The sequence below is a fragment of the Diadema antillarum genome, unplaced genomic scaffold (genome assembly GCF_040938485.1).
Source record: "Diadema antillarum isolate AM-2024a unplaced genomic scaffold, OU_Dant_1.0 seq00001794_RagTag, whole genome shotgun sequence".
NCBI classification, from domain to species: Eukaryota; Metazoa; Echinodermata; class Echinoidea; order Diadematoida; family Diadematidae; genus Diadema; species Diadema antillarum.
Genome location: NW_027272472.1, coordinates 559,027 through 576,110, shown reverse-complemented (window position 1 = coordinate 576,110; position 17,084 = coordinate 559,027). Strand labels below are relative to the sequence as shown.

At 37.2% G+C, this 17,084-nt stretch overlaps 1 protein-coding gene across 1 annotated transcript; it reads right to left on the bottom strand.

Annotated features, from left to right (window-relative positions):
* Window positions 1–41: 41 nt before the first annotated feature.
* Window positions 42–13,898, bottom strand: LOC139712341 (phospholipid scramblase 1-like). Its single transcript, XM_071624174.1, has 9 exons — window positions 13,884–13,898; window positions 12,256–12,385; window positions 11,292–11,369; window positions 9,650–9,726; window positions 8,770–8,900; window positions 7,598–7,718; window positions 6,231–6,321; window positions 755–813; window positions 42–77 (listed from the first exon to the last, which is right to left on the bottom strand). The coding sequence occupies exons 1-9, from the start codon at window positions 13,896–13,898 to the stop codon at window positions 42–44; spliced, it is 738 nt and encodes a 245-aa protein (XP_071480275.1).
* Between the last annotated feature and the right edge of the window lie 3,186 nt (window positions 13,899–17,084).

The following is a 17,084-nucleotide window of genomic DNA, read 5'->3' as shown; positions in this document are numbered from 1 at the left end:
CGTGGGAAACGTTTCTCTCGTATCCTTGGAGGCACTGGGTCTTAGCTCTGGTTTTCTTGCTCGAAGAACATGAATTCCTGCAGTTTGGGTGAGAAAGCACATTAGGGGTTCAAAATGAAATGGTTTACAAACAAACATGGTATGAGAGAATAAGGTCTGCGCGTTTATAAACGAGGGTTTTATGAACTTTAACCGTCTACAGTAACATAAAGTATGAATATAACAAGAACTTTTCACTCGAAACACAGCCATCCAGGCTTGCAAAATGTTGTCTTGACATGCTTGAAGTTATATTGACACACAGCAGCAGCTTTCTGGAAAAGAATAATCATCATGTTTTCCTCGAAATATAGCTTCTGAGATGATTCGTTGCTGTTCAGTTCTAAGTCGACTGACAAAGGATTTACCTTCGAAGGAGACAAACAAATTTTCAATACGGGAACAATTCTAATTTCAACCATGACCTAAAACCACCACTTATCAAATCGGTGGAATTACCCACGGAAATGAAATCGCCATGCATATTTCGGCAGGACGCGAACATGGTGAAATTGAAAACTTCGACTGATTCGTCGGAAATCATTAACACACGTGATCCCATAGTGGATGGTATAACAGCACTCTGCACCACTTATAAGAAAGTAGGCCTATATAGAACTTTGCGCGCACCAAGAATTATCATAACGTTGCACTGAAATCTAGCAGCAGATTGATATGGTCAAAAGGCATCAATCGCGATATTAGCGGTACTCACGAGCAAAAACATGGCTCCCAAGACAGTTGCCTTTGCCTTCACGTCAAGGTCCAATGGGACTAGGAACAACAAAACAAAATAAAACGGAAGTGAAGAAAAACAGACGGATACTTAACAGCGGAAACGGCAGCAATCCTGGAAAGAATTAATAGTCATATCGTATGGGTACACAATCATAGTGTAAAATTATGTTCATAGTGTGATCATTGTCACGATCATTATGATTATCGCCTTGATCAACATCACCACCATTCAAATACACTGTATTGCATTCTGATCAATTGATCCTTGGATAGTGTATCGCTGTCTGTTTTTGTGTGTTTATTTTTGTGTTTTATTCGTATGTGTGTGTTGGTGCTTTTATGCGTGTCTTTAATCCGCCAGACCAAAGCTTTGAAAAATTAATGCAGGCATAACATATCAGGAGCGGATCCAGGAATTCCGTAAAGGGGAAGCGTCTTTACAAAATTAAAGGGGGGCACACGCTCCCCCTCCATTCATTTCTCTTTATTTCTATTGTTTTAACAAAAAATAAAGGGGGGGGCGTGCGCCTGGTGCGCCTCCCCACCCCCACCCCCACCCCCCCCCCACCCCACCCCCCGGATCCGCCACCGGATATTATACATGCAAAAACGCGGGAGGAGGAAAGGGTGCACGGTTCGTCGTTGACACCACGAAGTGGCACTTTGGCCAAAATCGCGTAGAAAATCAATTTTCTGTTTTCTTCATTTTTGTTATGTATTAGTTATTCTCTATCATTTCACAGAATCTCAGGTCAGAATTATGCTTATTTATGCAAAAACTGGTATTTCTACAAGTGGCACAAGGCACAAAAACGCAGATCAGTAATTTCACAAAGGTGGCACTATCGAATGTGCCGCTTCGTGGAATTAATTGCTCTGTGTGTTGGTTAGTTCACGAAGCGGCACATTACATAGACGCCCTGTGTTAAGACGTGCTACGCGCATCGTACGCGGACCACTTCCAGCCAAGCTACGATAATAATACGTCAATATCCAATGAAATACCAAGTACCATGTCATAAGAAGGTAAGAACTCTGGGTAGATTTTAGTCATCTATGATAATGGTGTTTATTTTGTCATACTTGAAATATTTGACTTGACATTGCAACGCTATCAGAAACGTAAGATTAGAGACGTTCAAGACAAGTGTCTGATGTTCCTACTGTACAACGCAACTTTCAAGTTAACCTGGGCCCACGTACTGTGATCCCTGTATGCTATGAGTTATCAACACCCCCCCCCCCCCCGAAAACATATAGGTCTACATGTATTAAATTCACGCTTTGCCAGCATTACCATTTTTTCCCCCTGGACAAACGTCTGTCCATTTAGACTTTCCCCTTTTTATTTGCTTGTCAGTTGCGTAGAAGTAAATGTGTATGATGTTCGTGCCTGTAGAAACGTCTAGTTTGTAGGCCGAGATGAAGTATTAATACCTGTACGGGCTGTACGCTGTTATTAAGAAGGGCTCAGAGCTAGAGGGGTCCGTTTTATGGAGTCATTACATATTTGAATCTCTCATAGATGTGTCTTATGAGCGAAAAGTCTCTCCTTAATAGGCTTTCATGAAACGGATCACAACCTTGTAATTTACATAGACATGAAACTAATATGCCAGGGAACAAAACATAATGTGATTATCTAGGCCTACACCCTCATTTGACCTAGTATCAAGATGTAGATAGACCCTAAAGCACGATGAAAGAAAACTCTAGACACCCATTTAAAATGAAGCAAAAAAAAAAAAAATCATAGGGCTGTCTCCCGGAAAAAAAAAATGGATTCCTAGCGTTCAGAGAATTATGCATTCAGGTTTTCAGGGAAACATCTTCACAATCTTGTGCTACTTCATCGTTGAATACATATTGTGCCATTCTGGCAATGCATTTACCAATTTGAAACGTAACAGAGCAATTCAGAGTAATCTTGAAATTGTGTTTATTATTTTTTTTGATAGAAAAGGCCCTGGATGTGTTAAGATTTCCAAGGTCACCAAGTCACATTATTCATGTAATAATTTACATGTCTGTGTTTCTGCAATTTAATTAATCCAGATACCAACAGTGCAGGGCACTTCATCTCCAGAATCACACCTCTACAGAAAGCAGTTCGGATTCAGAGGACAATGTTTCACCGCCAGTACTGTGTAACAAAAGTGTACTTCAGCAACAAGTGGAGAAATTATACATGCCAATCGTTGCAATGTTTTTCTTTTTTTTTTCTCAAGACTCTCAAGCATAAACACCCCTCCCTAACATCTTTACCACCAATATTTGACAGTGATGTCAGGCCTTACTTAAACTCATGTGTCCATGTAATTATTTCAAATGGTCTTTAGGTTTTAGTTATCCTCTGGTCGTAAGATTGATGATGAGTGACATGTTTAGCAAACAAAAGCACATGCCTGGAGCAATGTGGTTTTCTTATTTAATTAAAAATATTCGAAGAACTATGAATCAAACAAAATTTGGTACTATGTTTCACCACTGTAAATGTGACCGTGCATCACAAAGCGAACTAAAAGTCGCACCCCTTTATTTTACGCGAGGACTCAAAAAAAGTAAAATGGGTCAACCGAGTCAGTCTTGAGTTTTTCATATTTTCTGAAAGAGCAATCCTTGTACATTATTCTTCAGTTTTGGATCATAACATGAATGGGAGAGTGTGTTTTCAGCAGTTTTTCTACAACCATTTTTTTTTTTTTTGGGGGGGGGGGTAACAGAATGATCAGGTATGTCTTCAGGTCCTCTTTTCATTTCCTGAAATCCTTTACTCACTATTCACTTTCAAGTTTAATAACTTTTGAAAGGATAATTGTACTGCTTTGAAAATCGACATTAATTGAGGGCAGAATGTGTTAATAGAACATGCGCAATTTCAGTTCAATCTGATAATTCCTTCATTGTTGTCCCGGTGGTTTACATCCTGCGTTTGTCCCTTTCATTGCATAGCTAGCACGACTTGGTAAAGATTAATTGCTTGAATAGACCCTGTTCTTCAAAGCCTCTTTTCTCAGTTCAATCTTTTTCAGAGTGTGTGCTTTCTTTCTAGTATTTAGATAGGTTAGGGGAGACCATTTGAATTTAGTTATACATCATTTTAAAGCTCAGAGTCTGCTCTAAAAGAATCTGTCCTCAACTGAAAATCAATGTCTGGCGACTTTTTGTCGGTTTTGTGATGCAGGGTCACAATGTAATATAGAATGCGCAACACATTACTGTTAACTCCATATTTTCAATCAGTTAGCTTAATGATAGTATCCATAATATTTATTATATATGATATACATTGTATATTATCTCTTGTGTATTTCAGTCAGTTAAAAAATCATTCCTTGAATAATTTCTTTTTGCCTTTATTTCCACATTGAAAAATAATTCATTTGTTAAAAAAAAAGAAATGAAAATTCGTAAAGTTCGAATTTACTTATGCCATTCGATATACCGTTCCGTACCATTCTTATTGATTTAGTGCTTATCGATTCATATTTTGACAAACATTCTGAAACAGGCATAATGAATAATTACATATCCAAGTGCACGAAGAGGGTCCAACTGATATACTGGAAAAAAAAATAGAATATTTGCTAGGTAATAAGGGGCATGGTCAGTTTCTTGGAATTGTTCTGGTTTTGAGGTTGTCGTTTATATTTGACATTCAAAAAAAAAGGGTGTATTCATTTAATTATTTCACCTCCTGAGCCGTTATATACCGCTCAAAGTCAGTGATCTAATTAAACGTAGAATTAGTGATCGTTGGTGCGTTTTAAAGTGCTGATATGCAGGGTAATGGACGTTGGTGTTAATTAAGGGGACGCAGGTATATGTTCCACAGAATTATTAATTTTCTTCCGCTTATCTGAATCTTAATCTGGCAGAGAAAAAAAGAAAGAAACTACACTGTATTGTTATTTTAACCCGTTCCGCAGCTAGCCTTTCCTGCAACGTGTGTATAGAAATACAATTATCTATTCTGTCAAATACCTTCAGAATATGATTATGTTATAACAATAAGCGGACAATGTAGTTTTCAAATGAACTGTCAATTTTGTAATACTAAATTTCGATTACATGTTTGAAATGTAAGCGCTTATTCAAGTCTGAAGTGGTATAAAAGATAGTTTTCATTGCTTTATCAACTGACCATTTTTCTTTGTCAGTGAAGAACGAAATAAAATATGAAGTGTTTCAGCACTAACAAAAAAATTGTGGGGATCGATTTTATCATTTCTTTCGTACATTCTTTATTCAACCTTTATCATGTGGATTTGGTTTTGTTTTGCTAGTTTTTTTTTCTTGTATAGACGAATGAAAGTAGTGAGTATTCTATTAGAATAATAAGTATGATAAAAAGAGACTGAATACGGGCAGTTGATGGGGTATGAGGAGGGCATGAGATTGTTTCCAGGAGAGAGAGAGCCGGAGAGAGAGAGAGAGAGAAATGTGAGAGAGAGAAAGTAGACTTAACTGTAAAATAAAGTCTGCATGTGAAGTTATGAGACGTTAATCATAACTGTGAGCATCGTGAAACATAGAATTAAGCAAGAAAAAAGATCAGTATACATTAGAGTAAATGTACAGAAGTGAATAATTCTGATTAGGAATCAACCCCTTGTCATTATATAAAAACAGAAAGCCCTGAACATAACAGCAACACTACTTGTTTTTTATTACATGCAATTGTTCTTGTGATATATAGCCAAGAAGACATTTGGGGTTTATAATGAAATGGCGAAACTGTCTACATTTTTACTGTAAAGGCTGCACAAATGATTGCAAGTAATTTCGGAAATTGCAACACGCGCGAATACCTCATTGTTGTGAACAAGGCGCACGTACGGTACGTCGTGCGCGCGTGCAATGTGCCACTTCGTGGAATTAATGAAACCTCGATTTGGGCGTGTGATTTCGTTCACGAAGCGGCACATTATGTTTGCAACTTTATGGTGCTAATATATTTTCTCCTCGATTTGAAAAAATCATAGTAGCCGGTGAGAAAAATACCCTTCTTGCTTTTCTGGTCAATAAACCATACATATATCCCCTAAAACCGATCGTAAGAGCAATTTCAAGGTCGCATCTCAGAAAACCTCGTATTGTACTCGATAATACACAGGACACAATGGGGCGCGGCCCAATGTGCCACTTCGTGGAAACAATCGGACCGCGGTTTACGCGTATGATTTATTCCACGAACCGGCACAATTGTTTCCTGCCTCGCCGTCGCAATATTTCACCTTCATTATTTAAAATTGGTATGTGACTGTAAAGAAGAAGTTCTCCTCTTTCCGTTCATGTACAATTTATCATGTTTAGTTACAGAAATCCACTCGATTTGACGATTTCAAAAATTGTAAAACTTTAATTGCGTTTTTCTCGAAACGCGGTATTCGTGAACCCCGCGCCAAAGTGCCACTTCGTGGTGTCAACGACGGGTTGAGAGTGAGACTTACACGTGATGGCAAAGTTGCAACACTCCTTGAAGCAGCCCGGCCACTGCTTGGCGATCACTCCTAGATCTGTCTGGAGGTCGTTACTCTTCAACTGCGGCATGAAATCATCAAAAGGTAAACATAATATATCTTGCTTTTATTGAAATAAGAAATCTATAAAGATAAACACAAAACATTGTCGACGGTCATTATGAATTAATGCATAGTTGACTATACTGTAAATATTTATTATCTACCATCTACGAAATAAAAAAACAAACAAACAAGTAATTGACATGACTGAACAAAGTGAAACGAAACATTCAGGCATTCAGGGTCATATTTTCTTTCTTTGTATCATACTTATTGAAGGAAGTGTATCATAATATTTACGACTTTTTTTTTTTTTATAAAAAAGGCATCTGGCTAAGAATTGCTATCCATGAAATACCGATTTCTTTGTGAGCAAAGGATTGTACGTCTTGTGCTATTTAAAGCCCTGCGACAAGATATTTTTGTTATTGTGCTTATTCTAACCTTCCAACACATCCTTATCACAAAAGTCGTGTTTTTCTCCAGAAAATGATTAAGCTGCGGGAAGTCCTCGAGTGGGATGCACAATACTGAAATAACCTTCCAGCTTCCATTGGAATTTTTACTACCAGTGAAGACCTATATACTTATTTTGTTTCAGTTTCCACAGTTCCTTCGGTAAATATTACTTAAATTCCTGAGAATATACCCTTAATCTCAGCCCGATATTTGCATTACAGAGCTTAAAGGGATGGTACAGTATTGGTGGAGATGAGGATCGGGGTTTTAATTTTGAGCGAGATACCAAGAATAATTATAGAGCATATCAAATTTCATTAGATGAAAAATTGGTTTTGGATTGGATGAGACATCAAAAAACAAAGTAAAACAAAGCGACCGTAATAAAAGGTTGGTGATCATACCACCCGGTTAATAGGGAAAAAAGAAAACAAAACTAAACTAAACAAAGAAAAAACTGTTGCTCTGCACATGCGCAAGACATGCAGCTGTTTCCATTGTCAAACCCGGGAGGAGGCGCGTCATAACCATATAGGGCCCTGTTTTATCAAGCGAGATTTATGATTGATCCTAAAATCAATTATAAATCTGACCCACTTATCGATTATTACTTTCGATCAATTATCAAAAGTCTCTTTCATGAAGAGACGTATAATTGAATTCAACTTATAATTGATTGAAAGTTATGGTTGATGTATGGCATCATATAATTCTTTGGGGGACTTAAAATTTATTTCTGGGACTGATAATAAATTTTCATAAGTTTTGATAAACCGAGGCCTAGATCTGAAGGTAAACGAGAGGTGGAAAGGAGGTACCAGTTAGCTGATCCTTACCCTGAAGTCGAGATCACCTTGGCAACAGATCGCCTGACAGAAGCAGCATGGTCCACGGACCTTTAGAACAGGGTTCATGTCGGCGTCCATTATGTCCATGTGTGGATACCACCAGCTCCGACTGGATATTTCATGAGTAAACGGTATAACCTTACAGTCTGTTAGGGAGTCCGATTGGGTGTAATCCCCCCCCCCTTCAACTAAAATGAAGATCTTGATGGAAAAATTTAATTTTAAGCGCTATGAATTCTTAAACATTTCGTTACCATCATTAGATATAAAGAGCAATAGAATATTTCCAAGGACACCTCACTTGTTGCAAAACAAGATATTCTTGAAGTTATGATTTTATATATATATATATATATATATATATATATATATATATATATAGCAAGTTTAATCGACAATAGAAAATTGAGTTAACTCATTTAGCGATTAAACACGTTTGAAAAAGGAGGGACTGTGATCGCGGATTGATTCTAGTTAAACTGTAAGACATGTTGATTTATTATAGTGGACATGGGACGACTCTTTTATAGGGGCTAAAGAATCATGCAGCATATGTATACTCCAATATAATGGAGAGAGTATAGCTTAAGATCATATCACATATGCTATATTGCTGGTATCATAATCATGATCGTGCCCATCTATGATATTCAACACTCAACGTTAGCACTGATCTTACAGGAGGTATACTGCCATCATGATCCCCTCAGCATCGCCATACCAGGTACTCATATTTTGTACACTGGAGTAAAGGATCATAAATTATATAGCGACATAACGAATAAAGCACTCCGTCCTAAGGACGGACGCACAAGGTAGACTCCAGATTATAATATCCCCAGTTGGCCTATCCCACATCAGCAGTGCTTTCGTAATTATGAAACACAATCAAAAGCCTTTATTGCTTAGCTTAGATTAACTGATTTGTCCCTCCTTTTCCCAGATGTTCGAATGAGTACCGGGGAGGGAGAATGAAACATACTGAGAGACGATAAGTTGAAAGAAGATAATGCTAAAGAGAGTGAGAGAGAGAGAGAGAGAGAGAGAGAGAAGAAGGGTGCAAAGAAAGCCAAGAAGGTACAAGAAAAGAGAAAGGAGAGGTAGGAGGAGGAGGAGGAGGAGGAGGAGGAGGAGGATGGAAATGGGGAACGAGTCTTCACCTCTGTCTGGCGTATCCAATGACGTTTCCCGGTGGTGCCTCCACCTGGATCCGGTAGGCACAAACATCCGAATTGGCGCACCAGCAGCAACCAGCGCAGCACTGAAACGGACGCGTAATCTTGATCACCTCCTTTGCAGACAAGGTGGACCAATGGAATCAGCCAACACAGATAATTTGGTAAGCAAAATCAATGGAATCATTTGCATGACACGCAATACAAACCTGAAACAATTAAGTTTCATAGCCATTTGCTGTACGCTCATGATAACTAATGTTTCAAAAGAACCACTTACATTATGACACCATCATGGATTGAACTTGCTAGAAAACTTTTATGGACCCATTTCACAAGAGTTTAGTCAAGAAAGATCCGCATCGAGGGAAGCCCCAAGGGCATCGACCAGGCCAAGAAGGAGCTTCTTGAGATTGCCCAGCGACTGGTGAGATCATATTATGTGCTTGGATACTCAGGAGGGGAGGCTATGAATATGCATATGCTTTTTTGTTGAATATTCATAAAGGTAATTCTTTCAGCATGCATTTCCTTTGCAGTTGAATATTCATTTTCGTAATTGTTCATGATAAATGGGGAGATAAAGAAATCTGAATCTGGATACGAATTTACATTTTCCTTTGTAAAGAGCCGGGATAATTTAGAAAAACATCCAGCTCCATGATGATGTATGTTCAAGCTATCAGTATGCACGCCTAGCCTTAGAAGCATATATATTAATGATGAATAATTCAGTGTAATAAAATTTAAAAACTGTAAAATGTCTCAGCACAAGTGATGTAATGGTTGTTTGCCCTATGATAAAGTGAACTCACACCATAGTGCTCGTATACGCACTTTTACGAAAATGCAGTTAAAGACATACCTTCCCCATGTTGTCGACGATGTGTAGCACAAAACCACGAAATGCACCGCAGCAGCACCGATGGCAAAAACTCGATTCTTTAACAAAAAAAAAAGAAAAGAGAAAAAGATATTCCGTTTCCAAGATTAATTCAAAGCTATGGAAAATTTAGAAATTGTTCTATTTGTTTATAATGCTTATAGCTAAGAAACTGTAGTATGGTAATCGAGTGATATTCCAAACATGCCAAAGGTCCGATATTCCCCAACACACAAATTCTGGTTATAGCTGTTCGTTTTCAACGTCGGAAAATGAAGTAGGGTTAATAGTCAAAGGTTCGTTAATTCAAAAATGAAATAAGTTTCGTTATTCCGAAGGTTCGCCTATCAAAAAATGAAATAAGGTTCGTTATACCAAAGGTTCGTTTATCCAATGAAATAAGGTTCGTTATACCAAAGGTTTGATTGTCCAGAAATGAAATTAGGTTCGAAATGACAAACATTTGGAAATTTTCAGAGTATATTTTTGGGTTGAAATTGTGTAATGAGTTATTCATTATACTTCACCCCCCCCCCCCCCACATAGTCAGCGTCAGTGTGATAAAAGATGAATATATTCAGGGCTGTTCTAATTATATCTTCTGACCTATGTTAAATCAATGATTACATGCTAAAGCTTTGGAGGGGTAAAATTAAGGGCTTTTTACACTTGTAAATTTTTGCTTAGCCCCGGACTATCGGTGGGGCTAAGGGGGGCCTTAGCCCCACCGTTGGTACGGGACTATCCTTAGCCCACTTTCTGTTTACACTCGTTTTTGCCAAAGTGGGCTAGCCCCACCGATAGTACGGTACTATCTGGCCCTGCAAAATAGCAGGGGTTAGCACCGCAATTGCGGTGCTAGCACCGCAATTGCGGTGCCAAGCAAGTGAGTGTAAACAGAACGAAAAAATAATCCTGGGCTAAGCGACGGAGACGAAGTCCGACCCTCACTGACCAATCAGAAACGAGGCAATCAAGTGCTGCCGGTGCGTGCGTGTACGTGTACAGTACACAGCGTAATTATGAATATTCATGTGGTTTGGAAAGTCCGGGGCTAAGAAATACGAGTGTAAAAAGGTCAGTTTTCTCCTTAGCCCCGGACAAGAGATAGTACGGGACTAATTGGCGAGTGTAAAAAGCTGAAAAAATTGGTACGGGACTAACGATAGTCCTGGGTCAGAGAAAGTCCGGGGTTAAGAAACACAAGTGTAAAAAGCCCTCTATTGGATTTTTATTTCATGCAGAAAGATTTAAAAATCGTGCACGTAAGTACCTCACCTGTGATTGCCAAAGATACGACGAATTATGATCACGCAAGGAGCATATTGCTTATTGATATCTTCCCGAAGAGGTTTTTGGTTTGTCGTCTTGTGTGTGTGTTTTCTCCTTCTCAGAATTACTTTCCAAGTAGCTCGAACAAAAGTGCTGACTACAGTTGATCGAAATAATATGTTGAACTGAACCGAATAAAACTGAATCAATTCATCCGAATGTACACAATGTCACACACACACACGCACACACACACACACACACACACACACATATATATATATATATATATATATATATTTCTCATAAAATTCACACCATATATACCACTGAATATATACAAAACGTTTACCTTCAAAAGCAAAATAGATTTGCTGACCCAGTGAGTTCTTCACGGCGTATTTATTTTTCATTTGAATGCCAGTTATAGCTGTGAGGAAGGAGATAAGAATTAGAAGAAAAAATTGGTGTAAGGTGACTCAGGAACATTGACATAGACATCATACTGGACAACTGAAATGATTAAAAGATATTAATTTTTGAAAGAGCGAGACAATTGAATACGTGAATATAAGAACGGCCCAAGTCCAAATTTAGCTATCATCTTTGGAGACCCTTAGTAATGGCAATGCAGATAATCAATCAAAGGATTCAATCAAATCTTTTATTTGAATTTTGTATGCATAACATTCCCATAAAGTGAAATATGAAATTGAGAAGTTATTTGTTGGTGTTTTCTCCCTCTCGAAATTCTCTCTACTGGATTTGTGTTTTTCTTACATTCAGGTATTCAAATATAAGATATCTTGTATATTTCTTTGTGCCCTTGAAATTAAAAATCAATGTAAAAACTATAATCATAATACCAAAAGAGCAACTGAAATATGCGTGGTCAAACAAAACGCCAGTATCAAACAGTAACAATGGTGAAAGAAAAGAAGAAGTGAAGCTACTTGATGATCCGTTTGTCGCAACAAAATATATAGATAACTCTAGTAAATTAAACGCCCTATAACATGCATACAATGATCTCCATCATTGGGGTGGTCTTCGAATTCATTCCTGGCATTAATGGTATACAGCATACTCTTGATCCGATAGGTGCAATATAATCTCCTAAAAGCCAACATCATTGTCTGTAGTCGAGCGTAATATGGGTAATATGAGTGTTGTTGTTTTTTTTCATCTAGAAATAATCATCAATGCATTTTGTATGATTTTGGAATATACTGTACCATGCAGCATGTGATCAGCAAAAACACGTGATAAACAATGATTATGGTCGCAACTACATTGAGTTCTCTATATTAATCTACCTTCAAAGACTTCGACCAGCTGATGAACAAGAAGCTGATCAATCTGTAGAAGGTATTCCAAACCCGGTGGACAGCTGTCCGCGCCTTCTGGTCGATCCATCCAGCGGGACTTCTCTGGCTGCATCTCAACCTGCCATTTTGTTTTCAATGTCACGTGCACAGAAGACAAAATTACTTGTACAATTTTTATCATGTGCGTGTACGTTAACATGACTGATATCAGATAAGCAGATTTTTATTTTTCCCCATAAAGAGCTTGCAAGTATTTTAAAGGGATCGTATAGTTTTGGTTGAGACCTAATTTCAGGTTTCTAACATTTTTTTGGTGAGATAATGAGAAACCACTTATCAAATATGAAAGAGCATGTAATTCCATGAGGAATTCAACATTTATTTGATGAAAATTGGTTTTGAAATGGCTGAGATATCAAAAACAGAGTGATTCTAATAAGTGTGGGACCCACAATTTATCATGATCGCTTTGTTTTACTTTGTTTTTAGGATGTTTCAGTCATTCCAAACCCGATTTTCATCAAATAAACTTTGAATTCCTCTTAAGATGGTATGCTCTGAACTATTTCATACGTGTTTTCTTGGTATCTCGCAAAAAGTTAAAAGTCCACTTCTCATCTCCACCAATACTGTACTATCCCTTGAAGAGGAAATCCACCTAAAAATATTAATAGATAAACCTCAAAAAAACGAAAAAAATATTCCCTATAATAGAACGATAAAAAAATGACAAAAATCGGATAAGAAATAAGGAAAATATGACATTTTAAAATTTCACATTTTTTTCGGAAAATGTTTCTTGACTAGTCCACATGAATATTCAAGTCAGCAAGTTGACGATGTCATGCTCTCAACATTTCTTATTCATTTCATACAGAAATGACCAAAAACTCATATTTCAGCTGTATAAATATAAAACTTGTCTTAAAACCACCCAAAATAAAAAAAGGACAAATGTTAACTGTGATATATCTCGATACGGGAACGTGTTTTTACTTGTATTAGCTAAGAATAACAACTTTTCCGAATTTCTTAAATAACATACATGAAAAATTGTGAGAGTATGACATCATCAAGTCATTCATTTCAATATTCATAAGGACTGGTCAAGAAATGTTTTCCGAAAAATATGAAATTTCAAAATGTCATATCTATCTTATTTCTTATCCGATTTTTGCCATTTTTGCATCATTCTGTAAGGAATATTTTTCTCTTTCTTTAGAAGTTTATTTATTTTGGGGTGGATGTCTTTTGTAAGCACTGAAAAGCTGGTTCTGCAGATGGGCATTCAGCTGCTCTGTGTCAAAACTTCGGTAGTACTCTTATCTCATTACAGAAATGAACTGTTATCAAACCACTTGTTCACGCGCTGTTTCTTTCAAATTACCTGTTAGCATCACTAGGTTTACATGATATGCAGAATAATGTTATATGTAATCATTTGATACGTTCGATTAACACACATCCACTCACAAACAAACGCGGAAATTCATGACCAAATTAAACCCTGAATGGACTGCCCTTATAGTCCTCAAATCAAAACACATGAAAGACTAAAAGTCCCGTTTTGTGGCTTTCGAGAGTAGTCCACGTAATCACGCAATGAGCATACATACCACTCCCGATGCCATCTTGTTTGGGTTGTGCAATCCTCCTGGTCAGAAACTAAGCAGAGAAGAAGACCACTATCAACAGAGAAGAGAGATAATGAAGATTAGTTATATAGTGACCAGATGAACTCTGGCACATAGTCCGTAAGCCTATATGACATGTCTGAGGAGTTGTGTCTACAAAAGTCCCCTTCGGGCGTTTGGCGGGACTCAAAGACGATTATGGGCGTATGTATATAGGGCCTAATTATCTCCATGACGATTTATGACGAAAGGGGAATTCACTCTGAGCGCATTTTCATTATGTGAACAAATGACAGTGAAGTTTGAGAAAATTTGAAAACGCCGATTAAAAGTGATGAATCTTTGAACTTTTATTTAAATCCACGTGCCGCTATCGCTTGATGGGTAGGCTGTAACACAATTACAAAGCAAATATAGAATGAATTGAACAAAATATAATTTCTATGAAAAACACATGGGTATAATAATACAAATTATGAAGGGTAGTATTACTCCCCTGCCGTCTGATGGATGAAAAGGCAATAATGCTCTTCATCTATATACCAGAACAAATCAAAAATTTAACACCTCAACATTCAAATGAGTTTTGTGCGTATCATTGTTCATGTCAGCATTAATTTTGTGCGTTCTCATTCTTCGAACGTAATTGATAAATATTATCATATCTGTTCGAACGTAATTGATATATAATAATTATCATATCTGTAAGATCAAAAAAGGTTCGAATCATACGCACAATCATTATATTGTTTTCGGGCGAACTATATGCGCCATAACATACAAGATTAATAAGGGATAATGTAATCAGAGAATAACTATGTACATAGAGTCCAGGATGTTTGGAATAAGAAACTTTGATGTCATGCTAACCCATCACACCACAGTGACAGATACAGAGGGGGCGCACCGACCCCGCGTCCCTCTTTATTTTTTGAAAAAAAAAAACAAAAGAAATAAAAAGAAAAAATGGGGGCGCCTCCCCTTTGCGGAATTCCTGGGTCAGCCCCTGTACCACAGGATGGTATCTGGGACCGACATGGAGGAAAGGAGCCCTCTAGTCTCTCTCAATAATTCTTATCGACATCGTCATTGTCTCATATTGAAAAACGAAACTCTAACGCTACATTCTGAATCTAAATATGTTAAATATTTCATCTTCAAATTAATTTCAACTTAAGCACATGCTAAGGACCTCTTGTGTAATCAAGAAATAGCGGATGTACATCCCACTTCTATCTGTCTGTGGTGTCAAACCGTTATTGTGCTACCAATGCCATCGTTCAACCTATGTCTACAGTCTCAGGTCTTCTGTTCTACCTTCTAGATGTAAGTCTTTTATTCACAAGGTCTTGCTACACAAGGAAACTATTTCCGTGGAGTGATAGCTCCTTGGTAACTCTTACCTGCAAATATTGAGATGGTATATTCCTCAGAGCTGAAAACACCCAAAACAGACTTGTGTCCAAACTGGCTGCATAGGGTATACGTTCTTGTCGCATTCAAACCGCTCTGGCTACTACTGACATGTTAAGACTGAAGATCATAGTGTCGAAACAGTGCAATGAGTATAAGATTTGTTCCATGATTATCTGGTTGATCATTAACTGCAGTTAGCTGGGTTTTTTTTTCTTTCATCGCATGTACTGCAAACGGAGCATTGCGAACGACGGCATGTGATATCTTTCGTCGATCTTAATCACTTTAATCAGTGGAATTGTCAATATCCTGTTAGAAAACTCATCTCTTATCAAATCACCAGCTCTGATTACGATAGCCATTGATATAATGTATTTATTACAATCTTGCACAAAAAGTGCGAGTGTGACAGTATGTGCGGACAGGACATTAGAAATTTTGTCACATTTTACTCGTGCTATCCTCAAGAGTATAGTGTCCTATCCGGGCAAGAAACAAACATACAAACAGAGAAAACAGAATGCCTAGAGCAGCACATTATTCATAACATACTTCACAAGATAATAATAATCATCACAACTACCATCATCATCATCATAATCACATGAAAGTTTCTTATTATTATCGTTATCATCGTTGCTATCATTGTCGTCACAACTGTCATTATCATAACCAGTATAAGAGCAATATTATATAAGAATTACACTTCAATATACCTTATACAAATCTTGCAAGAATGAATGTAGAAAATCACATAGGAAGTGAAAAAGGAGTGTAATAGTGGGAGTGATCTACATCAGTTACTCTCAACTCAAACATATCAGCCATAATGCAAAACCATTCGCACGCATTCACACCGTGTATAATCACTAATTATATCAGTGAGAACTGCGCATCGAGTTCTTGTTCACAGCAATGACAAGAGCTGAGGTATACTCTGATACATTAGCAATGACGTAACATCAGAGTACAACATCACCACATCCAAAGCTCACCTAATATAGGGAACGACTTAGTCAATATGGAAATGTTTGTTTTGTTACGTGAGTTTAAGTCCAAAAGGCGACACGCCTGTGAAAGCTATGCACAGGACGAAACAGCCCTTATTAATCGTATTATCGCGTTCGCCTTTATACGGCGGATCTCACGTTATGTTTATTAGCATTATCATCATTATGATCAATAATGTAATTACGGTTTTATAACAATAATAATATTAATATTAATAATAACAATAATAATAATAATAATAATAATAATAATAATAATAATTATTATTATTATTATTATTATTATTATTATTATTATTTATTTATTCATTTATCTATTTATTTATTCATTCTTTATTATCATTATCTTGATCATCATCATGACCATAATCAATTCTCTCAACTGTCGGAAATCCTATGTGAAGGAGGTATGACTTTAATAATGTAGGGTTGGAATACCTTTAATAGTTCTCTTATACATGTACTCCCGTTCCTGGCTATAGCAAACCAATACAACACTCTCAAAACGTACACACACGAGCTCATGCACGTTTACTGACAATTCTTGTATTAGTTGCTGGGTAAAAAATGCATTCTAAAATGTTTATGCTGTCTTCTATACACTCTAACCTTGGTTTCAGTTCATCGTGGTTATGAGGCATATTATTGCATTGCTGAGAAAAGACAAGATAGGCAGACAAATTTTATAGTGAAAGGAGTCGTTTTATTGAAACGCTGAAACAGTAACTGCACCTGGCCTACGGGGGGGGGGGGGGGG